Source organism: Neofelis nebulosa, chromosome 4, assembly GCF_028018385.1.
Source record: "Neofelis nebulosa isolate mNeoNeb1 chromosome 4, mNeoNeb1.pri, whole genome shotgun sequence".
NCBI lineage: Eukaryota > Metazoa > Chordata > Mammalia > Carnivora > Felidae > Neofelis > Neofelis nebulosa.
Genome location: NC_080785.1, coordinates 138713420 through 138741375, shown reverse-complemented (window position 1 = coordinate 138741375; position 27956 = coordinate 138713420). Strand labels below are relative to the sequence as shown.

General features: G+C 41.5%; 2 protein-coding genes across 6 annotated transcripts in view; one reads left to right on the top strand and one right to left on the bottom strand.

Annotated features, from left to right (window-relative positions):
• Positions 1-28: 28 nt before the first annotated feature.
• Positions 29-23940, bottom strand: THOC7 (THO complex subunit 7). 2 transcript variants are annotated; one of them, XM_058726293.1, is made up of 8 exons: positions 23807-23940; positions 8031-8148; positions 6990-7117; positions 6357-6443; positions 3963-4020; positions 2541-2607; positions 2389-2458; positions 29-718 (listed from the first exon to the last, which is right to left on the bottom strand). In XM_058726293.1, exons 1-8 carry the CDS (start codon positions 23823-23825, stop codon positions 651-653), a joined length of 615 nt encoding a protein of 204 aa, XP_058582276.1. In that variant the 5' UTR covers positions 23826-23940; the 3' UTR covers positions 29-650. The 2 variants fall into 2 exon arrangements, with proteins under 2 accessions (XP_058582276.1, XP_058582274.1); XM_058726291.1 differs by lacking the exon at positions 23807-23940 and adding an exon at positions 15362-15425.
• The window catches only part of LOC131509955 (atherin-like), a 47663-nt gene continuing 43530 nt past the window's right edge, over positions 23824-27956 (top strand). For all 4 annotated transcript variants that reach the window (XM_058726296.1, XM_058726295.1, XM_058726294.1 and 1 more), the window contains exon 1: positions 23824-24184. In XM_058726296.1, the coding sequence (XP_058582279.1) occupies positions 23824-24184 (361 nt within the window). The remainder of the gene's footprint in view (positions 24185-27956) is intronic.

The window sequence follows — 27956 nt, the reverse complement described above, 5'->3', positions numbered from 1 at the left end:
CTACATAATGAAACAGTAGGAGAAAACATATTAACAAAACATTTTATAACCACATTGCTCAAGTGTTGAGGAGAGAGATCTAGAAAGCAATGCATGTTGATTTACTTTCATCTTACAATTACCTCTTACACCACCGATTGTTAGTATCATGCAACTTCTCCCCAAATGAGCATACGCTACCCCTATTTTGAACATAATTTCACAAATTTGCAGCCCTCTTGAAGCCTATTCATGAACTCCATTTTCAAAAGTGGTAACAATTTCCAGATTGACTCATTTTCTCACCCACATCCTGGAAATGCCACTTTCTCACAACCTTCAACTTAGTTTATAAGCCAATCAGTGTTACCAGTTAAAAACTACCTACAACACTACTGAGCACAAAACATATCTGGCTTGAAAACATTCTATGAAACCTTTTGGGATGTTGCTTCCTACCTTTCAAGAATAAAAAAGGCATTTCAATACAAACAAATTGATATTAAAGTCTTTTTCCTTTGTGTAAAGAAATCGGAATGAACTGGGCATTAACATTTAAAAGGAAAGTAGTTCACTGCCAAAACTTTAAATCTCAAGAGTACAACAAGTTCCAAACACAGTGAGCATGTTGTTACTTCCGTATTCTTGGGAATGGTGAACCATTAGCCTGTCTATGGCTTGGAGTCTGTTTCCATGCTGGTTTCTTGAGCTTCTTCTACTTCGGAGAGCTTTTCATCATCTGTAGTTGAGAAAGAACCATAAAACTGCAGTCAAATTTCCTTAAGTTATATATTTAGCGAATACATGACAACATTTTTATCCTTTATTAGCTGATATATCTAAAAAGATGGCAAAATGGCAGTCTATGACTGCAATTGACCCACACAGTGTTTGGTTTTAAAAATGCTGTTTTGGCTGTTGGTGTTTATGAGCATAATCAAAATGTAAAATTTATGTCATAGAGTACATTAAAAAAATTTTTTTAATGCTTATTCATTTTTGAGAGAGAAAGAGAAAGAGAGAGCATGAGCTAGGGAGTGGGAGAGAGAGGGAGACACAGAATCTGAAGCAGGCTCCAGGCTCCGAGCTGTCAGCACAGAGCCCGACGCGGGGCTCGAACCCACGAACTGTGAGATCATAACCTGAGCCGAAGTCGGACGCTTAACTGACTGAGCCACCCAGGTGCCACTAGAATACATTTTTTAAAATGTATGTGAGAGAGGGGCACCTGGGTGGCTCAGTCAGTTAAGCATCTGCCTTCGCTCAGGTCATGATTGAACTGCTCTTGGGTTTGAGCCTCGCGTCAGGCTCTGTGTTGACAGCTTGGAGCCTGGAGCCTGCTTCGGATTCTGTGTCTCCCCTTCTCTCTGCCCCTCCCATGCTCACGCTCTGTGTCTCAACAATGAATTAATGTTTAAAAAATGTAAAAAAAAAAGTTTAAAATGTATGTGAGAGAATACATTTTTTTAAAAATCTAGGTTTTAGGCTTTTCTTTTCTTTTTTTTTTTTTTAAATTTATTTCTTTATTTTGAGAGAGAGAGAGGAAGTGTGTGAGCAGAGGGAAGGGCAGAAAGAGAGAGGGAGAAAGAATCCCAAGCAGGTTCCCTCCCACTCTATCAGTGCAGAGCCTGACGCAGGGCTCAATCCAAAATCAAGAGTGGGATGCTCAACCAACTGAGCCACCCAGGTGCCCCTAGGCTTTTCTTGAAAATGATCAGGAAATCAGACAGCATAGAAATTTCCAATTTGCTATAATCAATACAAAGAGCAAGTCTCCAGTTCCTGAAAGTACGTTCTATTCACTGACTATGCAAATGTGCTTATGTGCTAATTACTTCACCTCCTCACCATTGCCTGCCTGGGTCCTGAATTACTTCACAGCATTACTTTATAGCAATAAACTATAATAAACCAAGAAGAATTCCAAATCTATCACCTTTGAATTTCTCTTTATATGAAACACTGGTTATGTATTTAAATCATATATTGTTACATCTTCAGGCTTTTCTGCATATATACGGAAAGTTGAACTACATGAATGCCTTCTGGCATCATCCAGCTATACTCCTACTCTGAAACTGCAGGTATGATCTGTCAAGAAGACGTATATTTTAGAGGGCACACCCCTGGATCACTTAAAAGTCCTTATAAACATTCATTCCGTTGGGGCGCCTGGGTGGCTCAGTCGGTTAAGCGTCCGACTTCAGCTCAGGTCACGATCTCACTGAGGTCTGTGAGTTCGAGCCCCACGTCGGGCTCTGTGCTGACAGCTCAGAGCCTGGAGCCTGCTTCCGGTTCTGTGTCTCCCTCTCTCTCTGCCCCTCCCCCGTTCATGCTCTGTCTCTCTCTATCTCAAAAATAAACACACAAAAAAAATAAATAAACATTCATTCCGTGACTTCTACTTACTTTCCAGCGTTTGCTGAAGTTCGTGGATGGTACTAAGTAGAACGTGAAACTGTTTCCGTCTCAGTTCCAGCTGTGTTCATGAGAAAAGAGTTAATGCACACCGATCTATGAACATACACATATCACAGAGGCTAAAATACGTGTGCAAATACCTTATCTTCCACACTTTCTTTAATATGTGAAAGATGCTCCAGTTCTTTTCCCAGAGACTCTAGTTCCCTGAAAATAATAAAACAGTGTTACATTTTGCTAATTGGGGAGACAGAATTCACAATTAATGCCTAAATTTTTAATTACTAAAGAGTATTTAAAAAAATTTTTTTAAAGGATAAGAAGTTCTTAGACTCCATTATGATGAAACTTTGAAGCGAGGGATGATTTCTTAACTTCTAAATGTGCACTAATTTCATTAAAATCAAATTTCTAGATAATTTTTAAAATCTAAGAAGACACAGATAATAGGATATCATACCCCCAAGATTTGACAACTTTTAATGTTTTGTCATTCTTATTTGACAAAATAAGTCTTTCTTCTTCTCTTTTTCTTGGTAAAAGAACTAAAACACTGCAGATTAACTTGAGATACTAGAACCTTATTGCCTGTCCTCTATCTCAGGCCTTTTATCTTCCTCTACTCCCCAGTCAGGCAATCACTGTATCATTCCAACCCATATATTTATTTGTCCCTCTAAATTATATACAGTATTAGTAGATAATGGGGGGACGTTAACTTTATAAATCGTTACTATTCTGCAAGTATTACAGAAGATCAGGAATAATTTAAAATTCATTGTATGTCTTCTGTTTTTCTTTTCACTGATTGTGTTTTGAAATCTGAGTTTAAAAAGTGTATAAGGGGTGCCTAGGTGGCTCAGTCGGTTAAACGTCTGACTTCAGCTCAGGTCATGATCCCACAGTCTGTGAGTTCGAGCCCCAAGTCAGGCTCTGTGCTGACAGCTCAGAGCCTGGAGCCTGCTTTGGATTCTGTGTCTCCCTCTCTCTCTGCCCCTCCCCTGCTCATGCTCTGTCTCTCTCTGTCTCAAAAATAAATAAAAGCATTTAAAAAAATTTTTTAAAGTGTATATCTAAAAAAAAGTGTATATCTAATTTGTTTTATACTCCTCATTTAGTATTCTACTATATAAGTACACCATACTTTATTTATCCATTTTAGTGTGATGTATATTATATGAATTTATTTTTTTAAGTTTATTTATTTTTGAGAGTGAGAGGGACAGAGAATCCCAAGCAGACTCCACACTATCAGTGCAGAGCCAGATGTGGGGCTCGAACTCACAAACCACAAGATCATGACCTGAGCCAAAACCAAGAGTTGGATGCTGAACCAAATGAGCCACCCAGGTGCCCCTATATGCATTTATTTTAGACCTAGAAGCAGTTAGATTGGAGGAAGAAAAAAATTTAATCAAGCAGCATTAGAATATGTTATTGGGAAGATGTGACCCCTCCTTCTGAAACATACTTTGTACTCCCATAAAAATGGAAAACATAGGCTAGTATGTGAACATTTATGTATAAAGATTAGTTCCTTTCAAAGTAAACTCTAAACTTACTTTAGTGTCTCATGTCTGTCTGGATGATGCTGGATCACTTTTGCCAAAGCATCATATTCTGAAAGATATAAAAATATTTATCAAATTAAGGTTTTTTTGAACCTGGATATGAAAACAAAATGTATAACATGACAGATCTCTCTTAATCAGTTTCTGAGTGCATAAAGAAATAAAAACAACTTAAGGATGGAAAGAGTATTGCCAATGTCACTTGGTTGGCCTATAACTATAATCCATTATTTCAAAACTTTTTTATTCTTTTTTAATGTTTATTTGTTTTCGAGAGACAGAGACAGAGAGAGAGCAAGAGAGCAGGGGAGGGGCAGAGAGAGAGAGGGAAACACAGAATTCAAAGCAGGCTCCAGGCTCTGAGCTATCAGCATAGAGCCCTATGCAGGACTCAAACACATGAACTGTGAGATCATGACCTGAGTTGGAGTCGGACGTTTAATCAACTGAGCCACTCAGGTACCCCTATTTCAAAACAATTTTAAACAAGGACTTTTGCTCCCAATCTGTTTTTCCATTTACCTATCCCTAGGTAGGATATAAGAAGCCAGCAGAGTATAAGTGAACTTAAACCACTATTGATCATTAAGCAGACTGATTCTGATGAGGATCTTACTACCTATTTGCCCAGCAAAGAAAAGATCAGCTAGGTAAATATATCGTATCATTAATTTTGGATCTTAACAAGGGCAAATTACACATCTCATTCTCATTCTAAAGGTAAAGATTTCAGAAACTTAGAAATGATTTAAAATTCAGAACTGATAAAATTCCTTGTTTCTGTTCCACTGAGACTTTCAGGTTTCCTTGTTATTTCCTGTTGGCCTTTCTTATGAAATGATGAATGGCAGCATTCATTTAAAAGCCTCAGCTAATCCAGAAAAAGCATTGTAAAACATTTTAAAATTATTTTAGAATCGGTATTAATTATTAAATACATTGCTGTAAATTGGCCACTGAACTTGACCATATGCATTTTAGAACGAATTCAAAAAACAATTTTTTTAAAATAAGTAATTAAGCATCTTAATTGGTTCATTAAAATGTAAAATTCATTGTTTTGAAAATCAGCATATTAATTCAATAAAAGTGTGACTTAAAAAGTTTTTTTAATGTTTATTTTTGAAAGAGAGAGAGAGTCGGGGAGGGGCAGAGAGAGAGAGGGAGACACAGAATCAGAAGCAGGCTCCAGGCTCTGAGCTGTCAGCAAAGAGCCCAACATGGGACTTGAACTCACAAACTGTGAGATCATGACCTGAGCCAAAGTCACATGCTTAACTGACTGTGCCATCCAGATGCCCCAATAAAAGTGTGACTTTTATTTCTTTATTTAAAAAGAAAAAAATTTTTAATATTTATTTTTGAGACAGAGAGACAGAGACAGAAATAGAGTACGAGCAGGGGAGGAGCAGAGAGAGACGTAGACACAGAATCCGAAGCAGGCTCTAGGCTCTGAGCTGTCAGCACAGAGCACAACACAGGGTTCCAACTCACAAACTGTGAGATTATGACCTGAGGCAAAGCTGGATACTTAACTGACTGAGCCACCCAGATGCCCCAAAAGTGTGACTTCTAATAAAATTTTTTTTAGATTACAAAGTAATACGTGATCAGTGAAAAACAAAAACAAAAACAAAAAACCCTAAGCCATAAAACCCCACAGCCCCAAAATAATAACCGTTTACATTTTCTATTTCCTTCTAGTTTTTTGTATATAGGTTACAATTGTGATTATGCATTATATTTTTTATCTTTCTTTCTTTCCGTTTACATTATAGGAGAAGCAATGCCCCAGCCATTAAAAATTATTTTGGACTAGTTTTTATGGACTGCAATGAGGACAAACCCTGATTAAAAAACAAAAGAAATCAGGGCAAAACTAAACTTTACTCTTCCTCTTATTAGATATTTAGGCAGCTTGCAAATGTTTGCTTGCTTTGTACTTAATAAAAACTCACTGAGCTTAAATTCTTTTCTTTTATCTCGCAAGGAGTTCCGTGAAACAAATAACAAACAAAACCTGAGGTCTAGTGTATTTGTCTGAATTGCCTTTGCTGATTAACTGTAACATTTAGGCAAAGGGGTCTGAAGAGTAAAAAGAAAAAATGAATACTTAAGAAATATTTGGATAATCAATACCATCCAGCAAACAAACAAACAAACAAACCAACAAAAAAACAAAAAAATATTTTTTTTCCAGCACAGCCTTCCTTCTCCACTATTTTAAGGAATAACATAGCTTTAAAGAATTAAGTTTAGCTCCTAATTCTTTTTAATAATTCAGGTTGATTCTTACTGAAGATTTTACCACACAACATTAAAAACTGCATGAAAATAGTACTCAGTAATAAAGCATTTGCGCACTAAATTCCACAAAACCCTTACCTTGGCGATTTTTTCGTATTCGTTTTGCTTGAAGAATTTGCTTTTTGCACTCAGCAATTTTTTCATGTGCTCCTGCAATGCTACATTCTATATGAAAAGGTTTTTTTTAAAGACAGTTGTAACAACATGTATAATCTCCATCCATTTTTAATTTTAAATGTGTTTTTTTTTTAATTTTTTTTTTTTTAGCGTTTATTTATTTTTGAGACAGAGAGACACAGAGCATGAATGGGGGAGGGGCAGAGAGAGAGGGAGACACAGAATCGGAAGCAGGCTCCAGGCTCTGAGCCATCAGCCCAGAGCCCGACGCGGGGCTCGAACTCACGGACCGCGAGATCGTGACCTGAGCTGAAGTCGGACACCCAACCGACTGAGCCACCCAGGCGCCCCTAAAATGTGTTTTTAAATTAAGTTCCATTGCTAATGAAATAGATGCTGGTGGTTTAAAAAACAGCTGTAACGCTAAGTATTGTATCATATCAGAATACATTTTTGTAGCTAACATTTACTATATTCTATTAACATTGTTATTATTTTACCACAAACCAAAGAAAAATGTTAGCAGATATTGTCTCCTTTGGGTCATAAAAATTAAAATTACATGGAAACATTAATGGCTTTAAGTTTCTTTACCTATTTCTTTGTAAATTTTTTCATAATTTTCCATTTCTCTGAGATTCATATCATATACCAGCAAAGTTTTCCCCATTGAAAATTCACATTGGGACAGCGTGCTCAGCATACGTTGGTACTGGCTGTATCTAGCGAAAAAGAGAGAAAAAACAGAATAAAGGTTTTTGTGAAATACCAAAGTTGAGCCATTATAGTACAGGCCAAGATTTGGTAATTAAATCCTATCAAGTTCTAAGAGAATCCTTTGCTTTATTTAAAATAATTTTTAAAAAATTAAAAAAATTATAAAATACTTTAAAATATCTTTCCCTTACGTTTTCTTTCTCCAGATGTGATATACTTGAATTTATAAACTGCTTTAGTTACACGTGCAAAGATGAGACCACTGTTCTTATCACTATAAGCTAAATTCAAACAACTACTTGTTTGAATTTTGTTTAAAATACATTTTCAAATGTTTTCATTAAGATGTTTTTTTATGCTCCCAATTTTATTTTCACAATTTTTTTCACTCTTTACAAAGATCTATGTGAAAAGTTAATTCAAATGAGGGAAATTTTTCTAACACAAGAAAAATTATTAAATATGTATAAACCCTTGCAACAACTATCTATTGGCTTATTAAAAAAAGAGAAAATTGAGGTGCCTGGATGGCTCAGTTGGTAGCACAGGTGACTCGTGATCTTGGGGTCATGTGTTTAAGCCCCATGTTGGGCCTACAGCTTACTTTAAAAAAAAAAATAAAACAAAGACAATTTCATTTAGATATTTTGTCTAACTTACCTGCTAAAATTGACCAAATTAGTGAGCCAAAATTTAATTCTCCTTTCTTACCACCATACCTTCTGCACATTTTAATAAACATAAAGCAGGCTTCTGAATAGAAAGAAAGACCAGAAAAATCTATAGCTGATTAACCCAAAATTGCCTCCACTGGACACTGAAGGTGAGTGAAAATCTGAAATATTGATAGGCTGTATACAGGGTTTAAACTCTTATCAGCCCACTGGTGTAGAAACAAAAGTGAGATGAAATAAATACCCCTCTTCCTGGGACCCAGAGTTGCACCATTTAATGAAACTTTTCACTAGCAGATTGATTCTCCGATCATCTCCAGCACCATCTCCATCAATTAGGAGGCGCTTCCGTATGACTTCGTCTGGAGGAAAGAAGAACATGAATTAAAATGATGGTCTGACTCTTGTTGACTTTCAGAAACAAGTAACTGATACCACTATTTATGCATTCATCCAAAAGAAAACCACTGAGATGTGAGTGTACTTCACGCCTCTAAACTGTGTACTTAAAGGTGGTTAAGACGGCAACTTTGTTATGTAGGTTTTACCGCAATTTACATGTGTTATTTTTATGTCTCTGTCAAGACAGTTATTGTCTATTGTGTGCCAGGCAGTGTACTAAGGGGCCAGGTTACAGCCTGCACTAATGGATCTGCTCTTGTTGGGTTGCTAAGCAGAAATCGTTTCCGGGGACCATCAAAGAAATAAGCCCAGAGTTCTTGGAGAGCTTTTTTTTGGGAAAAACCTGTCCACACAGAGGGCTGAGGTGTTCCTATCTCTGACTAGTGTGAGGTAGAGGCAGAAGGTACAGAAAGAAAAGGTTTGAAAGAGGTAGTGGCAGACTGGGCAAAGAGAGGTGGGTCAGAGAAAAGAGAATGGGTTTATAAAAAAAAAAAATAAGTGTCATTTAGTCATTATGTCTGCAATGTTTCTTTCCCCATGAAGATTTTTTTTTTTTTTTTAAAGCTAGGCTGTCTCACTTTTGCTCCAAGGAGAAGAAAAAAGATAAAACAGAAGAGCAGGGCAGGTAATGACAAGGAGCTCTAAGTGGGGCTCTTGTCGGCCTGTCCGGCAGCCCGGAGCTAGTGTTCTTGCTGGACAAAGTAATCCTGGATCGTGACAAGAGAAAGGCAGGTTGAAACCCAATGAAACATAAATTTTCATCTACCAGATTTGCGAAGATCAAAATACCCGATAAAAAGGGTTGGCAAGGATCCTGAGAAAGTGCACTTACATACACTGATGGAAGGTACAGTGGCACCCTCTTTGTGGGGCAAATGGGCGACAACAAACGGTGTTTAAAACATACATCCCGGGCACCTGGGTGGCTCAGTTGGTTAAGCGCCTGACTCGATTTCAGCTCAGGTCATGATATCACGGTACATGAGATCGAGCCCCACATCAGGCTCTGAGCTTACAGGGTAGAGCCTGCTTGGGATTCTCTCTCTCTCTCTCTCTCTCTCTCTCTCTGCCTGCCCCTCCCCCACTTGATCTCTTTCTCTCCCCACTTATCTCTCTTAAAATAAATAAATGTTAAAAAAAAAAAAAAAAAAACTAAGATGCACCTACCTTTTTGACCCCGTAACTCCAATTCTAGGAATTCATCCCATAGATAACATCCCATAGATAACTGTGCACCCACGCACAGAGATAAATGTAAAGGGATGTTCTTAGCATTGCTCATAGTAGAAAGATTGCAAAGCTAAACATTTACCAGTAACAGACTGGTTAAATTATGAAACGTTCATATAATGTATTATGCAGCCAAAAGAATAACGTGGATGTACATACTGATGCCCAAAAATCTCCTTTGATACATGAAGTGAAATGAAAACAAAACAGGTGAAGAGAAGCATACAGTTAGCTGTTATCTGTGTGGAAAAGGGGGAGGCTTTGTATATGTGCATATGTGTGCACATCGCACATGTATGTGTTTGTGCATTCAAAGAATATCTTTGGAAGGAACACAGGAAAGTGGTAATAGTGCTTTCTTCTGGTGAAACGGACTACAAGGATGAGAAAAAAAATAGAATTTTCTGTATTATTTTGCAGAATTGTGTTTGTTTTTCATCACGTGCATGCATTATTTTTTTTAAATAAATTTTAAAGTGTGAATAATTCCTGGAGAGCCTGCATGATGAATCAACAGCAAAATCTTTGAACAATAGTTCCTGTGTGTGGGCAGAAGTATTTGTGAGCGCAGGTGCAACGGAGATAAACTTTAGAAGGCAGGTGGCTGCAGTTTTAAAATCTATTCTGTGACAACATCAGATAAACACTTTTAGAATTGGGTTTTGTTCTCGGAGTCATGGCTTTGACAGGCAGCTCAAGTTATCGATTCATCAGGTATTTTAATGTTACACTTTAAAATACAAACTAATGCTTTCAGTTTTTGACCACCAACAATGTTATTTGAGGAGCCTCAGACAAAACAGTCCTTGAAGAGATTAAAATGCAGAAAATGAGTTGATTTTATTTTTTATTGCAAACATCCTCTAACTTTGTTAAAAGTTACAGTAATTTCTACACTGGGCACTGGACACGGGAGCACCTGCTCCAGAGGGTGCATATTCTGATGTTTGATGCTGTTCCATTCCTTTCTTTTGGTCAATTTGTTTTCTTTCTTTTATTTTCTTTCCTTAAGTTTATTTATTTTGAGAGAGAGAGAGAGAGACAGAGAGACAGAGAGACAGAGAGAGAGACAGCAAGCACATACCAGTTGGGGAGGGGCAGAGAGAGAGGGAAGAGAGAGAATCCCAAGCAGGCTCCGCGACGTCATCCAGGAGCCTTACGTGAGGCTCGACCCCACGAACTGTGAGATCATGACCTGAGCAGAAGTCAAGAGGCAGACACCTAACTGGCTGAGATACCCAGATGCCCCATCAATTTCTTGTTTTCTTATCTGTGCTCTTCCAACCCCCCAACAAACCCCATCTTCCTCCCAGATACTGGGGCATCCTACTTTATTGAGGCCCAGGGATTTCAAATATAAATGCATTCAGGGAATAGGATATGGGAAAATTGGGGAATGAGTACCCACCCAAAGCGGGGAAACTATTACCACAGATGGCTTTTCAAGAGCTTTTTAAAGTTTGGTGACTAACTACAAATGTTTCAAGCACGTTTTGTGATCATTCCAGCTGCATATTTAAGATCTGGGTACCTTTATATATGCAATATATGTATTATATACATAATATAATAATATATTATGTATATAATTATAAAATTATAAAATTTTACAATTATAAAAATTTCTGAAAAATGTTTTGAACACTGTACAGGCCAAATAAACTTGGGGCAAAGGTTCATGAGGTTCATGTCTTATTCATGGCTTCCTCCTCAACCTCTTACACTGTGTCTTTACACTTCTGATGCTCAATAAATATTTTTTACATTGGATTTGTGGTGCCTGCCCCAGACCACCTGCCCTCTGAAGAGCTTTGTTTCAGTAAGATACTAACAAGGATCAGCAGGCAACCATCTTTATTTTCAGGTCCAAAGCCGAGATTTCTCTTCTTGTACAAAAGACAAGAATACTCGATCAATGAGCAGATGTGTTCACATGGTACCAGGAATTCTAAGGATGTGAGATAAAGAACTGAGCTCTTTTGCTCTAGGTGGAGACATAACATGCATATGAACACAAATACAGAGGAGGCTGGGAATGTTAAATAAGTGCCGAAGACCCATAATAGAGATTAGGAGGACAGCTCCCTTTGGCTTGGGGGGAGTTAGGGGAAGTGGAATTTGGGCTGCTCTCTTCATACTTAAAAATTACCAACCAAGAAAGCTAAGAGGTATTTTAACAATATCTACCTAAACTTCAAATGACATATGCCTTTGGCCCAAGGATCCTAGATAAACTTGCACATATGCAGTATGACATATGCCCATCAACAGGGGACTAGATAAACTTTGGAATAAGGATATGATGGAATACTATGAAGCCAAAGAAAAACAAAGAATGAGGAAATGTCTATGTACTGATACACAGAGCTCAGTTAAGATAACTTGATAAAGAGCAAAGTGAGGCAGTATGTATGGCATGTTTCCTTTCACATATAAATGGGGGGAAATGTATCCATACAGATACCCTAGAATGATATACAAGAAACTAATAGAAGGGGGGCGCCTGGGTGGCTCGGTTGGTTAAGCATCCGACTTCGGCTCAGGTCATGATGTTGCGGTCCGTGAGTTTGAGCCCCACATCAGGCTCTGTGCTGACTGCTCAGAACCTGGAGCCTGTTTCAGATTCTGTGTCTCCCTCTCTCTCTGCCTCTCCCCTGTTCATGCTCTGTCTCTCTCTGTCTCAAAAATAAATAAATGTTAAAAAAAAAAAAAAAAAAGAAACTAATAGAAGGGGTTACCAAGGGAGAGGGGCAGGGTAAGTGGGATAGAGAACAGTTTGGAAGATGGGGAAATATCTTTCTATATTATTTGACTTTTGAGCCATATGAGCCCTCAAAATCTGTTAGCTGCTGTTTGAAAAAGAAAGCTATGATTATGGTGATGGTATCACAGCTGTTTGCATATGTCCAGATGCAGTGAATTGTACACATAAAATATGCAGTTCTTTGTACAAAATTATACCTCAATAAAGCTGTTGGAAAACAGAAACAAAAACAAAGGGGGCGCCTGGCTGGCTCAGTCTCTGGGTTGTGAGTTCAAGCCCCATGTTGGGTGTAGGTATTACTTAAAAAAATAAAATCTTTAAATAAACAAATAAATGAATTTTTAAAAAGGAAAAAAAAAGAAAAAAAAAAGAAAAAAGCAAGCAAGCTAAAGTCCTTTCCCTGCCCCTACCACAGGCAGGGAGAAACCTGTGAGCTCCAGCAGAGGTGGGGAATCAGAGACTGGATGTAAAATGTGTACACGTGAGAACATCAGGGAGGCTGCACAAATCTTGGGACCCAAGGACAGAAAGGCAGTTAGAGGTCAGAATGTGGGCGTCTCCACCAGTGAATGCCAAACCAGCAGACTTGGACCTTGCTGGTGGGCACCTGGGAACTGCTAAAGATTCAGGAGCAGGACTTTCTAGGAAGATTAAGCTGAGGACAATGTACAAAATGGGCTGCATCTGGGAAAAGCCCAAAGGCAGGGAAGCTATTAGGAGGCTACCAAGGCACAGGCAGTTGGAGGTAAAATGGCATGAAAATTAGAGATTAGAATCACAGGTCCTGGGGCTCCTGGGTGGCTCAGTTGGTTAAGCAGCTGACTTCAGCTCAGATTATGACCTCATAGTTGGTGAGTTCAAGCCCTGTATGGGGCTCTCTGCTGTCAGTGTGGAGCCTGCTTGGGAACCTCTGTCTGTCTCTCTCTCTCAAAATGCCAAGGTGGCCTGAGTAGGAGTATGGTCAGACCAATTCTGGTACCACTGGGGACTCCCTGTCAAGGCAGTTCCGGGCCCTTCTCCCAATTCAGTCTCTTTCTTCAAAGCCAAACCCCTGGGCCAAAGTCAAAAACTGGGACCAAACATACAGTGTTTGCTTTGTGTGTGTGGCACCAAATTTCAACTTCATCGATAAAATGGGAATAAAACTTCTTCCGTAAAATGGGAATAGCATCTCCACTGTGAAGGAATGCTGCTGTGAAACTTCACAGAAATGAAATTACACAAAGGAGCACATGCCTTTTCATGGTGGGAAAGCAAGAAAAAGAGAAAAAGAAAGTTACTTATATGTTTACTTTTTTTTAATGCTCACTTATTTTTCATTTTTTTTTACTTTAGAGAGAGAGAGATTGAGTGGAGGAGAGAGGCAGAGGGAGACAAAGAGAACGAGAGAGAGAAAGAGAGAGAGATTGTGAGCATGGGAAAGGGGCAGAGAGAAAGAGAGAGAGAGAGAGAGAGAGAGAGAGAGAGAGAGAGAGAGAATCTTAAGCAGGCTTCATGCTCAGCATAGAGCCTGACACAGAGCTTGTTCCCACGACCCTGGGATCATGACCTGAACCAAAATCAAGAGCTGGAAGCTTAAACGACTGAACCACCTAGGCATCCCATATGTTAAATTTTTTTAAACATTTTATTTTTAAGCAATCTCCATACGCAATGTGGGGCTCAAACTCACAGCCCTGAGATCAAGAGTCACTTGCTCTACTGACTGACCCAGCCAGGTGCCCCTGCTTATGTTAAATTTAATCCACAACTTGTACCATCCTAAAAATCTTGAAAAGTGAGTAAACATCGTGGAAGGTATATCTGTAGATACATCTATACAACTACACAGGTATATATTAGGCACTTACGCATACAGAGTTTTAACCGGTTAGGATTTCTCCCAAATGTGCTTCTATCTCAAGCTTCATATTGCAAGGTCACAGTATTTCTAGCTTAAACTGCATAGACAGTTGTTGTCTAGAAAATTCTCTGGGGATAAAAATTCCTGAAATAACGTAAATAAAATAGAGCACAGCTCCAACAGCAATAAAATAAAAGGGTACGGTGTCAGTTTGAAAACAGCTTTTTCTTTTTAAATATAAAGATGGGCTGCTGATGGTTCCCAACACAAATGGCATGAGCATTGTTATTTTTAATGATGCCTCATCAATTAGCGCTAGACTGAACACACCTAAAATATGCTTTGTTTACTACATACATTGACTTCAAAAATTATCATCATGCTCGAAACTATTAAGTAACTTAAATGCTAATATTAATAATTTGGACAGGCCTTGGCCCACCCTATAAAAACAGTAGGCATGGCTTAGAAAACTATTTTAATGATGCTATCAATATTATTCCTTAGTTGTCATGATTGCTTTCTTTACTGACTATGAGGACCAGTGCCATCTGGAAAGAGCTTCTAACCCCAAATACCTAACATTTGTCCTGAGATGGTGGTTTTCTGCCTGACTTTAGGATTATAGGAAGATTTCCTACTGGATTCAGTTATATGTTGTGCCACAATTATACCCACAGTCTGCCATTCAAAATCACTTTAAAATCAGTTATGACACATGTATGCCGACAAGCAAATATTTACTCGCAAAATTGGGATGCATTTTGGACCCCTTTCTGTCTTATATACTGACCTATTTATTACCTAGAAGAAATATGTAATCACTTAAAACACCAAATAATCCTCAAAAAGCCCTTGCAAGGGGTTAGATTTTTAATACCCCATTTTCTATAAACAGAGAGGCAGGAAGAAATGACTGCTTTACAGTCACGAGACCAACTCCCCTCCTCCAAGCCTCGGGTCAGTTGACACGGCCATTTTAGCTGTGCTCTCATTTTATCTCGGAAAGGACAATCTCTCATAGACCCAGACTAACATTCTTTTCAAAATTCATCATTGTTATTAAAACCCTGATTACAAAACAAGGTTTCATAACACCTTGGGGCAAATATTCAAAATAGGAAAAGGAAAACAATGGAAGATAATAGGAAAATTGAAGGTAATCATGGGCCAACTTTCAAAACACTTCTTTAGGGACAGGTCAAGGCTTCACAACCAGTGTCAAGGGCCTCACGGTGAATGTAACTTCCTCCTAGGGCTAAGCTACTCTCAAGTGTGCCTCCCTAACCTGCTAGACCTTATAGCAACCTATAAGATTGCTTAAAAGCAACCTCACCTGCTTTTAGGAAATAGCAATTCTGTGACCTCCCAATGAAGATTAGCATTTCCTTTCTAAAGGCAGTTTAGCAAAGAATTCTGTTAGCACAGAAATGCACCACTGAATTTTTCTTGGTGTTCCAAACCAAGAAACTGGTGGATCCAAACTGAAAACCAGAGGGATAAATTTTATTTAACACTTTGAGACAAGATGAGCTTGAAACAGCGGGCTACTACAGCAATGTAGCAATATGTATCAAAATTAAAATACGTATATTCTTTGACCTGACTTCTAGAAATTATTCCCACAGGTGTGTGAAGACATCTATACAAGTATCTCTATTAGACACTACTTGTAAGAGAAAACAACTGGAAATAATTAAGTGCTTGGCAGAGAATTAATTTTAAAAATATAGCAGAATACTACACAATTGATACAAAATAATGAGGTAGAAAGAGCTCCAAGATGTAGTAGAAAGAGTTCTAAGATGTAACAATTATAGAAGTATATAGCACAGGTGTGCCTGGTGGCTCAGTTGGTTAAGCATCCAACTCTTGTTCTCAGGGTCATGAGTTCAAGCCCTGTGTTCAGCTCCACGCTGGGCATAGAGCCTACTTGGAAAATAAAAAGTGTAACACAGGAGAGTTTGTAAATGTTTGCATAAAATTTTAAAGTATACATACATAGTGGCCTACGACTAACATATATATAATGTTTGCAATATGCTATGTGTTTTTCACATATAAACAAGTTGAATCTGCGCGATAGCCCTATAAAGTAGATATTACTACCCCTATTTTAACCGTGAAGGAACTGAAAGTTGCTCAGATTAAATGTCACTGGAAATAAGGAGTAGAGCTGAGACCCAAACTCAGAAGTTTGGCACTAGAGAAAGTGCTTTTTACCCTTTACAGGCACTTAAAAATCATTCTGAAAAGGTGCACGCACACACACAAAACAGTTTCTAATAATTACCTCTGGGAAGAGGGATTAGCCACAGAAGGTGAAGTAGGGGGAGGGTTTTCACTTGTCACTTGATGCTTTTTTCTCGAATTGTCGGACATGCATTACGTTTCTTTTTAAAAATACCAACAGTGGTTATCTGGAGAGTGAGTTTATTGGTCATTTTGAGGTATTTTTCTTCATTTCTTCTGCATTAAAAATTCTATTATATGTCCTTTAATAAATCTATCATGTGTTAACAAGAAAAAAGGAAACTTTTGACCAATAACAAAAGGAAACCAAAGGAAAAAAGGAAACTTTTGACCAATAACAAAAGAAACTAGGGCCGTGCAAAACCAGTGTGCATGCAGACTGCTGTTAGATTTATCACTGGATCACCCCTGCTTATGGGGTTATTAGGCTGAATTATGTGTGTCTCATTGTTTTAGATTGCTTATGGTAAAATAACACGTAGCCCCTCCTTTCAAGAAGCTTAAAATCACTAAAACAATTTTGAAGGCCAACAATATCAAGAAGTCACAAAAAGGCAGTGGAAAGAACAGTAAATATGACGGTTTGCTTTTTCCATGTAAATATTGATCTCTTGTGAGATACTTAGAGCTAGTCTAAATACATTGCTGATGCCAAAGTAAATTACTTAAACCAAAATTAAATTTAAAAAAATTTTAATAAAGCAAAAATAATAGCGTTGAGGTCCTTTGTTTATCTCTAGATTTACTGAGACGTTTAGAGAAAGGTGCTAATAAAGTCAAGATTGAAACTCCAATCTTGCTTTGAGAAACCATGTTATCTTAGCTAAAGAAACATTATTTTATAGTTGCACTGTTAAGCCCTGTGCTGGGATCACAGCTGAAGGAACAAAGTGGCCAAACTCCATGACCACGAATGGAGTCATTCATTGATCCGCAATTGAAATAGGAATAATAGCAGCGGGCACTTGTACAGCATTTATAAGCTCCTATTTGATGACCATACATTCTTGTTTGTTCCTTTCACTCTGAAAAGTATCCTAGTTTGGACCATAAATTTGTCCTTCAATTTCGAAGTGCTTTACGTGTATTATCATGCCTCACTCTTGAAGAAACCCTATAAAGTGTGTATTACTATCTTCTTTTTACCCAGGAGTAGTGTTGCCTCTGCAGTCACAGGAAAATATACACAATCACATTATTAGAAAGTGACAGTACAGCTGCACACTGTTCTGCATATTGTTCACAGGCATGTTAAAAACCATTATTTCGGGGCGCCTGGGTGGCTCAGTCGGTTAAGCGTCCGACTTCAGCTCAGGTCATGATCTCGCGGTCCGTGAGTTCGAGCCCCGCGTCGGGCTCTGGGCTGATGGCTCAGAGTCTGGAGCCTGTTTCCGATTCTGTGTCTCCTTCCCTCTCTGACCCTCCCCCATTCATGCTCTGTCTCTCTCTGTCTCAAAAATAAATAAACGTTAAAAAAAATTTTTTTAAAAACCATTATTTCAAGTTGTAACAAGCATGTATTCAAGCATTATACTTTCTAATTAAAAAAACAAAGACATATATACAGTAGAATACCACTCAGCCATAAAAAAGGAAATCTTGTCACTTACAAAAACATGGATAGACCCTGAGGGCATTATGCTAAATGAAACAAGTCAGACAGAGAAAGACAAATACTATACGATTTCACTTACATGTGGCACCTAAAACACAACTGAAAAAACAATAAAAAACAAACAAACCCATACAGAGAACAGATTAGTGGTTATCAGAGGGAATGGGTTATTGCAGGATAGGTGAAATGAGGGAAGGGGGTCAATTGTATGGTGATGAATGGTAACTAGGTTTATCAAGGCAATCACTTTGTAGTGCATTCAAATACCAAACGATGTTGTACATCTGAAACTAATATTATGTACTCAATTCATCTCAATTAAAAACACTACCGTCAAAACCAAAAAGCTCTATTTTATGGAACATAGAGCCATAGCCCGGCTCCCTGCCACCCCTTTCCCATCTCCCATATGTGCTCTGGTACATAGATATATATACCTAATGTTCTCTGTACTGTAAGAAGTGCTTTTGAAATGATTCTATCAGGGTACTAACACTGTTTAACACCCTTTAAATTCACACACACAAAATACAAACTGTGAATATAGTTTAAATTAACAGTGACACCATTTAAACTATTTTTGCAGTTCGCCAAAATACTGGGTAGCAACAGGGGGAGGAAAGAGAATGGCTTTGCCAAGAACTAGCTATGTGACAGTAAGTCACTAACTTCCCGGGACCTCTATTTTTCCATCAATAAAATGGTAGTGTTGGTGATGATATCTATAGTTCAGTGTCCATAGATAACAAATACAGGGTCTCTCCACTTCCCTCTGAGGAGGGCACTTTCTCAAAGTAACCAGTGTCCTTGTACAGGGGACAGGGAATAAAGAGCTTCTTCTCCAAGAGTTCCCAGTCCAACTGGATAGGCAAATCCGTATGTGAGGATTACATGAGGGCACGGCACCTTGCCAGGCACCGCAAATCTGTAAGAGGGCATTAGCTGTCCTTTAGGCTCCAGAGACATAATTTTTCAGGATGACTGAGCTATCCAGGTCACTCCTCCATCTTCTTTGCTGCCATCATCCTAATCCAAAATCACCTCGACTCTTGGAATACTTCTTGTTGGCCTCCCTGCTTTGATTCTTACCATCCTAGAATTCATTCTATACACAGGAGCCCCAAATGATCCAAAAGAAGTGTGGGAGGGGTGCCTGGGTGGCTTAGTCAGTTGGGTATCGACTCTTGATTTCGGCTCAGGTCAATGATCTCATGGTTCCTGAGATTGAGCCCTGCATTAGGCTCGGTGCTGACAGCGCACAGCCTAATTGGGATTCTCTCTCCCTCTCTCTCAGAATAAATAAATGTAACAACAACAACAACAACAACAAAAAAGAGGTATGGGATCACTAATTTTTCTGCTTAAGATCATCCAATCATATCTAAGTATCAACAGAAGACAATCCAATCTCCAAGGCTCTTGGCGAGCTCCTGTTTACTTCTCTGACCTCCTTTTCTAGCATATCCCTCCTGGCCCACCTGGATACTAGCCCTTATCTTACTCCTTAACCTTATTCCTTATCTTCTCTAAAGGGCACAGAGCTTATTTTCGCCTCAGGCCTTTGCGCTAGTTGTAGCCTGTCTTGTATACTTTCCTGGGCTCTTCACAGGGTTGACCCCTTCAGGCCTTACTCTAAAGGTTACTTTTCAGAGAGATCATACCTGACTGTTGGCAGCCCTCCCCCATTATTCTTTCATATTCCATCCGGTTCTTTTTCAGAAGTTATTTCAGAACTTCGTTATGTTCTTTCTCAGAAATGATCTTACTTATTCGATTTTTATGCTATTGCTTCTGTGCCTCAAGCAGAAGCCAGGTCTTCCTTGGTAGTTTACTGCTATAGACAGCACCCCGAATTGGGACTAGAAAGTATGTTGACCTATCATACCCACTCCTCACTTCTGCTTGATTTTTGCCAAAAGCCCATTTGAGGAAAACCATGTTTACAGTATCTATAGTTCAGTGTCCATATTGCCTGAAAAAGTTATATTTCATCCTTTCTTCTATGATCTAAGTATTCTTTTTTAAAAAAAAATTTTTTTTTCAACGTTTTTTATTTATTTTTGGGACAGAGAGAGACAGAGCATGAATGGGGGAGGGGCAGAGAGAGAGGGAGACACAGAATCGGAAACAGGCTCCAGGTTCCGAGCCATCAGCCCAGAGCCTGACGCGGGGCTCAAACTCACGGACCGCGAAGTCGGACGCTTAACCGACTGCGCCACCCAGGCGCCCCTGATCTAAGTATTCTTAAAACAAATTAGCAAAAAAAAAACCAAAAAAAACAAAAAAAAAAAAACACAAAAAAAACCCCCACAAAAAACCCTCCAAAAAAACAAAAACAAAAAAACACCTTGGTCTAAATTAAGGCAGACCAGTAGAAGTATTCACCTAAACCACACGGCCTATTGGCTTTTGGATGCCTTTCTAAATTGTGAGTTAGCCTTCTTTGACCTACTCAGGGATGTGCTAAGTAACAGCCCTATGATCATCAGTGCCGATAAAAGGTTACAGATAGGATACTGCCTTGTCTTTATGGAGACTCTACAGATCAACTTTTTCTCTAGTGTTTAAATCACAAAGAACTGCTTATCCTGTGTATCTAATGTTGCCTTCTCTCATGTACACGAGATCACACAGTGATCTCACAGTGATCACACAGTGGACCAGGTTCTGCCTCTTGCTATGAACTAGTAGAGAGTCACTTCCAGCTGTCTTAATTAATGTACCAGATTTTACCTCTTGCATTTTGAAGATCATACATTTCTAATTTCTCTAGTCTTCCTTACTTTCAGTGCTCTGTTTTGCCATTTTCTCATCCATTTTTCATATTATGGTGAATTGCCTTAAATATTTTCTACAATGTATCATTTAAGCAAATTAAGTACTGAGGGCTACAATAGCAACAGGCATAAAATAATACGGTTACCAGGTGAAAGATCAACTGGTTCTAAAAAGAGAAGAGGTGAATATTTGAGGTGGGTCTTGAAGAATAAATGACAGTTACCAGGCTGGAAAGGGCAATCTGTGCAAATACAGAGATAAAGAAGACACAGCCCTCATCAAAGGAAAATGGAGAAGAGATGAGAAAACCAATTCTTACATTTAATAGTATTTGCTGAACATTTCTATATGTTGGACTCAGTGCAAAGCACTTTACAACTTTTATTGCATTTAAACCTCTAAACAACCCTTATGAGGTAGACTTTATTATTATCCCCATTTATAAAGAATAAAACTGAGGCCCAAAGAGGTTAATTAACCTACACAAGGTCAGACAGCTTTTAAGTGACGAAGTAGGGATTCCTGTGGCCTCTAAGGATATGTGGGGGGTGGGGCATTTGACTGAAGTTACTACTGTTTCTAGAACTCATCTTCCCTTCCCATCTTCCATGTTGACCCTACCTCAATAAATAGAGAAGTAGTACATTTAGCACATACTCACTCAAATCAGCAGCCTGGATTAATACTCAGTTCTTCCTCTTACATCCACTCAATCAGTCCTGGCATTCTATCTTATTCTACTTCTCTGTACTGTCTGAGCTCCCGTTATCTCTTACTAGGACTAGTGTAGCAGTAGCTGAGAGACTGGATGCACAGCAGTGAGGGACAAAAACTCTGCAGTCAGACTGCCTGGCTCTGAGCTCAGGCTCTATAACTTACTAACTGTGCAAACTTGGGCAAGTTACTTAACCTCCTTGTGTCCCAGTTTCATCTGTAAAGTGGAGTCAATGATTAGAACACTCCTTGACGCGTGATGAATACTATACAAATGTTAGAACCTAACTCCTCACTTCCCCTCATCATTCTTCACATAGTAGAGTGGGGTGGTGGCTTTTTTTTTTTTTTTAACGCAAATCTGATCATACCACACCAATGTTAAATTGTTTCCCATTGCCCTTAGAAATCTCTGGCTATAACTTTTTTTTTTTAATTTTTAGTATTCATTTTTGAGAAATAGAGAGGGCGTGAGCAGGGGAGGGGCAGAGAGAGAGAGGGAGACACAGAATCTGAAGCAGGCTCCAGGCTCTGAGCTGTCGGCACAGAGCTCAACGCGGTGCTCAAACTCACAATCTGTGAGATCATGACTTGAGCCAAGGTTGGAAGCTCAACAGACTGAGCCACCCAGGGGCACCGCAACTTTGTAAATTCTAGCCAGCATTGGTCATCTTTGAGTTCTTCCAACACTCTGGGGCTTTTGCACAGGTGTTTCCCACCTGGAACACGAGTCCAACCACAACTATTTATTTTTCAAAAATGTGACTAAGGTGGCTTCTTGAGTTCAAGCCCCACATCGGGCTCACTGCTTGTCAGCCCGTTGGCACAGAGCCTGATTAGGATCCTCTGTCCCCCCTCTCTCTACCCCTCCCCAGCTTGCACTCTCTCAAAAATAAATAAATATTTTTAAAATGGGATTAAAAGTAACTGTCTCACGGAGGCTAATCTTCGAGAATGGATAAGCCATCTCTGCTACATGCTGCTATAGTTCCCAACCTTGTACTTCCCCTGTGGAAACATGTGCCACCCTTAAAACTAATTATCCAAGGCGTCTTTCCACCAGAGTGCAACCTGAGAGGGGGAAGCAGTCTTGCCTGTTGGTTCTGGACTGTAATTCCAAGGCCTAGCCCAGATGGGGTAAATAAAACTGGAATGAAGCAAAGATAAAATTTCCCATGAAGCTCCTGGACCTGTAAGTAAGCCTCCCACTTCACTACTTACTGCAAATGCCCAGTTATTACTCTTCTTCCCATTGCTGGCCCTTTCATGTGGGGATCCTGTGGACCCACAACTTTTCACGAGTGGCCTGTCCACAGGCATCTACCCTTACTGGTCACCATCTCTGCAGATACATCCAGCAGCCCTAGACATTCCCTTCCCACATGGTAGAGGACTTCCTTCGTCCTTAGGTTCTCCCTACAGCGGCCCATCAGGCCTGTCCACCTTCCCCAAGGTGGCCCTCTTGTTTTATTTCTGTTCAGTCCACAGACCACCCCCTGGGTCTCTCCTCACCAGGGCCCAGCTTCCCTAAACTGTCCTCACAACTTTGCACAAACCCAGCCTCTGCCTGCCGACCCTCTCCCCATTCCTGCCCACAGACCACCGTACCCAACACATAAACACACACAAACACATCTTTTATTGTCTTGATCTACCCTATCCCCGCACTGGCTCCTCCTAAATCCCCCAAGCCCACTCTTAGATTGTCCTCCGCATACTCTGTCGACATCTATCCTTTTTAGATAATTGTCCCTAGTTGCAATCCAGGGCTAGTTCTCGGGCATCGCTGCCATCCGCCCCACTCTCTGGCCCCCCCCCCCCCCACCTGTCCAGAAGACCCCTGCAGGTGTCACCCTCTGTACGCTGACACCCCTAGAACCGCCCTGGAACGTGTCTCTTTGTCCGAGCTTGGCCCGAAACCGCGTGCCCTCACTCTCCAGCCCCTCCGAAGCCCTCCGGACCCCGGACGGCAGGGTCTCCACCATTCCCTCCCCTTCGCCACTGCTCGGACCCCATATTCGCACCAAGCGCTCCCTCACCACATCCGCCGACGGCCTGGACCCCTTCCTGGTACCACCCGCCCACGCACCCTGCCACCGTTCCCGGCCGCCGCCCCCCCCCCCCCCCCCCCCCGTGTGCTCCCAGCCCCGCGACCATCCTCCCAGCACACGGTCCCCCAGGCCCGGGGCGGACTCCGGCCGGGAGTCCCAGGGGCAGCAGGGGCCGGGGGAGAGGCCCGAAGGACTGGGGGGGGGGGGGGGGGTGGAGGAAGCGGCCGGGAAAGGCCGGCTCTCCGAGGGGGTCTGATCGCGGAGGCCGAGGGGCTCCCGGAAGAGGCCGGGGAGGCCGGGGGGCTCAGGAAGGCCGGGGAGGCCGAAGGGCTCGGCGCAGAGGGCCGGGGTGGCGGCGAGCGGGCCTCACCGTCAGTCACGGCTCCCATGGCGTGCGCGGCGGCGGCGGCGGCGCAAGCTGAGGCGGCGGTTGGCGGCGGCGGAGGTCAAACTCCCACAATGCAGCCGGGTAAACAGCCATGGAGGAGGAGGCGGCGGCGCCCGCGGCCGCCCGCTCCGACGCCTGAGCCGCGCCGCGCCGCGCCGCCGCCGCCGCCGCCGCGGGACCCGCGCTCCCCGCGCCCCCCGCACTGCCCGGGGGCGGCCGCGGCCGGCGCCTGTGGGGGGCGAGGCCGGCGGGCGGCGGCGGCCCCGGCTACAGCCCCGGCCCCCGCCGCCCCCCCCCCCCCTGCCGCCCCCGCCCGGCCCACGCCCAGAGGCCGCCCCGGAGGCCGCCGCCAGCCGCCAGGTGAGCTCCCTCGGCCGCCCTCCGGGGGCTTCGGGGGCTGCGGGCCACCCGGCTCCGGGTCCCCGCGCCTTCCCGGGGAAGGGGACCGCCGCCCCCCCCCCTCCCCGCCGCCGCATCCCGGCTGCCGCAGCTGGGGGTGGGCTCGTTCCGCCGTGGGGCGGGGAGGGTGGCGGGGACGCCCGGACCCGGCTGGCCCGGGAGGCGCAGGACTAGGGGCGCCGCGGGGGTACGGCGCGAGGGTCCCCGCGAAGTTGGCGCCCACACGCGCCCGGGGTCTCGAACGCGGGCACTTGCGCCGGGCGCGGCCGGCGAGCCGCAAAGGCCCAGGGTTCCAGGTCGCTCGGTTCCGGCGCCTGGGGCCGCCCCCTTCCCTCCCGGGCTCAGGCGGGTGCTCGCAGAGGGGGGAAAGAAACTTGGAGACCTCCGGGAGGAGTTGGCTGAGCGGCTGGGGAGCGCGGTGCCCGCGGACCTCCCGGGGCGCCGGGAGCCCATCGGTGACCTGGATGCGGTGCTTTATTTAATGCTCTCTCCGATTTAAAAAAAAAAAAAAAAAAAAAAGTCTCTGTGATTGTCCGCATCTTAAGGGGAAGTTGAAAGTGAAGTTGCGGGGGGTGGGTGTTGGTGCCCAAGGAGTAACGTTGCCTCGTGTGTAGAGTTACACATTTCCGGAGCACTCTGTAGATCATATTGGCATCTCTTCCCAAAAGTCACTTTGATTCAACTTCGATGAGTTTCTCGTAAATGGCAACATTTAGGTGGGGAGAGGCTGGAGGAAAACCAGAACCAGTACTGCTGATTTGATCTCCAGCGGGGGAGATTCACTTTGGCAGAAGGAGCGTGTGTGAGTTTTAACCCAGGTTTGGTATCTTCTTGAGCGTGAAGTTATTTTCCAGTTTTCCTGCCAGCCCCCCCCCCCCCCCCCCAAGTACCCTGCCTCTTTCACATCCGGGCTGAGGCAGTTATGTGGGTTGGATTTGGTTGTTTTTGGTTCTTTGCGAAACTTGGGTTCATTCTCCCTGTTTTGTCTCCGTTCTTCCGAAGAGGGAGAGCTGTAAATGCAAATGTATGGCAGTGAAGTGTGTTTAATCCCTAGCTGGAGATCCGTATATGTAAAATTTTATTCACATATAGGAAGTCGAAACTCTAATAATGCTCTAAAACCTTGCTTTCAAGAATTAGCACCTTCGACTTTTGGCACAAAGGAAAAAAAGATTACTTTGAAGATTGTGAGGTATAACTTGACCTCCGCTAGGGTGAAAAGCCTCCCCTGGCCTTAAAATAATACTGACTTAACCGCTGAGTGTGCACGGGCCTCAGGCTGTGTTCATTTTCTTGGTTTTAGAAGGAGAGAACATATTCTAACCAAAGCAAGACTTACTTTAAATCTTAGGACTACAAACTGTACATTGAAAGTGTTGCTTGATTATACATCCCAACTGCGTTTTGGTGAGGGTCATTACTGTTTAAAAGATCATTGTCGGGGGTGAAATGATGTTCTGTGTAAGCAGCTTGTTACTTCATCTTATCAAATAATGATTTTGAAACAGTATCTTAAGTGATTTAAAATAATCTTTGGTGCTGTTGATAGGAGAGTATCACTGCCCCTTGTAACTTAAATTTTTATGAGACCTTTTATCTGGTATTCACGGGTGGAGTTCTGGCCACTTTTATAAGTTCATTTTGTAACTAAAAATATGTTGAACAGTGCTAGAAGTTTTATAAAGCAGTAAGACCAAGAGACATTTGAAAGACTTTAAAGTTTGAGGTATACCTACAACTAAACATTTCTGAAAGCTCTTGACCCACCTGGTTGGAAACATGTCAGAATTTGAGCCTTTATGAAATGTTTAAAGTCTGCTTGCCAGCCACATAATTTATCTTTCAAATGAACATTTGAGAATTCTCTTAATTGACTTTATTCATATGTGTAGTAAAAGGACATGTTTTAGTAATTTAGAAGTAGTCTTTTCTCATATAATTATATCTTAATATGCTCACGAGTGTTAAAGTAGGAAGGACTAAGCTCTAGGCCATACTGATGTTTCTTTTATAAGGAAATCTTTGTGGACAGAAAGAAGTAACAGATTCTAAGCTCTAACAAAACCGATTTGGACTTTGAATTTATATGACTTTAGATTTGGTGATTTTATTCAAGTCGTTAGATTGCTGGTTTCTTGGAGAATATGGGAGTCTACTTGTGGAAGTTTGTTTGAGTGTTCATTTGTTATTAGCCTTCTGAAATTATAAAGGATGATGGGAGAGCTGGCTATAAGGTCTTTACCCTGGTCCTATGAAATGATGTAGGCATTTCTGCAGTATGCTTTTATTTTTTATTATTTTTATTTTTTTAAGTTTATTTATTTTTGAGAGAGAAAGAGAGAGACAGACAGAGCGTGAGCAGGGGAGGGGCAGAGAGAGAGGGGGACACAGAATCCAAAGCAGGCTCCAGGCTCCAGGCTCCGAGCTGTCAGCACAGAGCCCGACACAGGGCTCAAACCCACGAACCGTGAGATCATGACCTGAGCTGTGGTCAGACGCTTACCCAACTGAGCCACCCAGGTGCTCCTGCAGTATGCTTTTAGAATACAGGTTGTCATGAGGTCTTTGGACCTCTAGGGATCCATGAATTGACTTCAAGAGATTCCTGAATTTCCTATAGTTGTGACCAAAACTTTTTGTGTATGTGTGCCTTTCTAGGGAGAAGGTCTGTGGTTGTGTTATAAAAGAGGTCCAGGGCCCCAAAATGTTAGAGCTGTATGTTTTTATTCAATAAAATGGGAGAATAATCCTTGAAAGGAAAAAAGAAAATGTAGGTCTTTGTGCACAGTACTTGATGTTTAAAGTTGTTTTGGGTCTAGTCAAGTGGTCTTAGAGGTACAAAAACACTTCCCACTTTGTTGCCACAGGAAAGCATTGCCTGTTAGTTGATAAACCATTCACACACATAAAGGGCTTGACATGCTCTTCCTGGGTGCATTGTGGCTCTTTTTATTTTTTTAAGTTTATTTATTTATTTTTGAGAGAGAGAGAATGGGGGAGAGAGAGCATGTGCACGTGTAAGCAGGGGAGGGACAAGAGAGAGGAATCCCATGCAGGCTCTGCATTGTCAGGGCAGAGCTTGACGTGGGGTTCGAACCCATGAGCTGTGAGACCATGACCTGAGCCGAATTCGAGAGTAGGATACTTCACTGACTGAGCCACCTAAGTGCCCCTGTTTTAAAATTATATTTAAAAGTTTAGACCAGATAGACTGATGGTCAATAAGCAGAGATTTGATCTTGACAACCAGCCTTTGAAGCAAATGGTTCGCCCAGCTCCACTTTCTTATTGCTGTCCAGCAAATCTGAAACGTGACTGGGAGGTAAGCATTCTGAGCAGAGTGTGATGGGAAAAACAGTTTCTCAGTCAGGCAGATATAAGTTCAGATCTGGGTTCTTTCATTCAGTGTGGCTAAGAAACCTACCTGACCGTCCAGCTCCTCATCTGGGTAAAGCCTATGCGGTAGAGGTATGGGGAGGCTGGCATGAAGTTTCCTGTGTAAAAAACTCTGAATCCCTCACTTGGCCCGTATGAAGGACTTGGAAGCTAGGCGCAGGTAACACTAATAAACACCTGAATGAATGAATGAATGAATGAATGCGTCTAAACATGGTATGTGGTAATGATCTATATTATTTCTCAAAGTGTGATGAAAATATTAACAAATTGAAACATCTTTTAAAAATTAGGTTTTCAAAAACGAGTTTGGGTTAAGTGGTCCTTATCTTGTAGA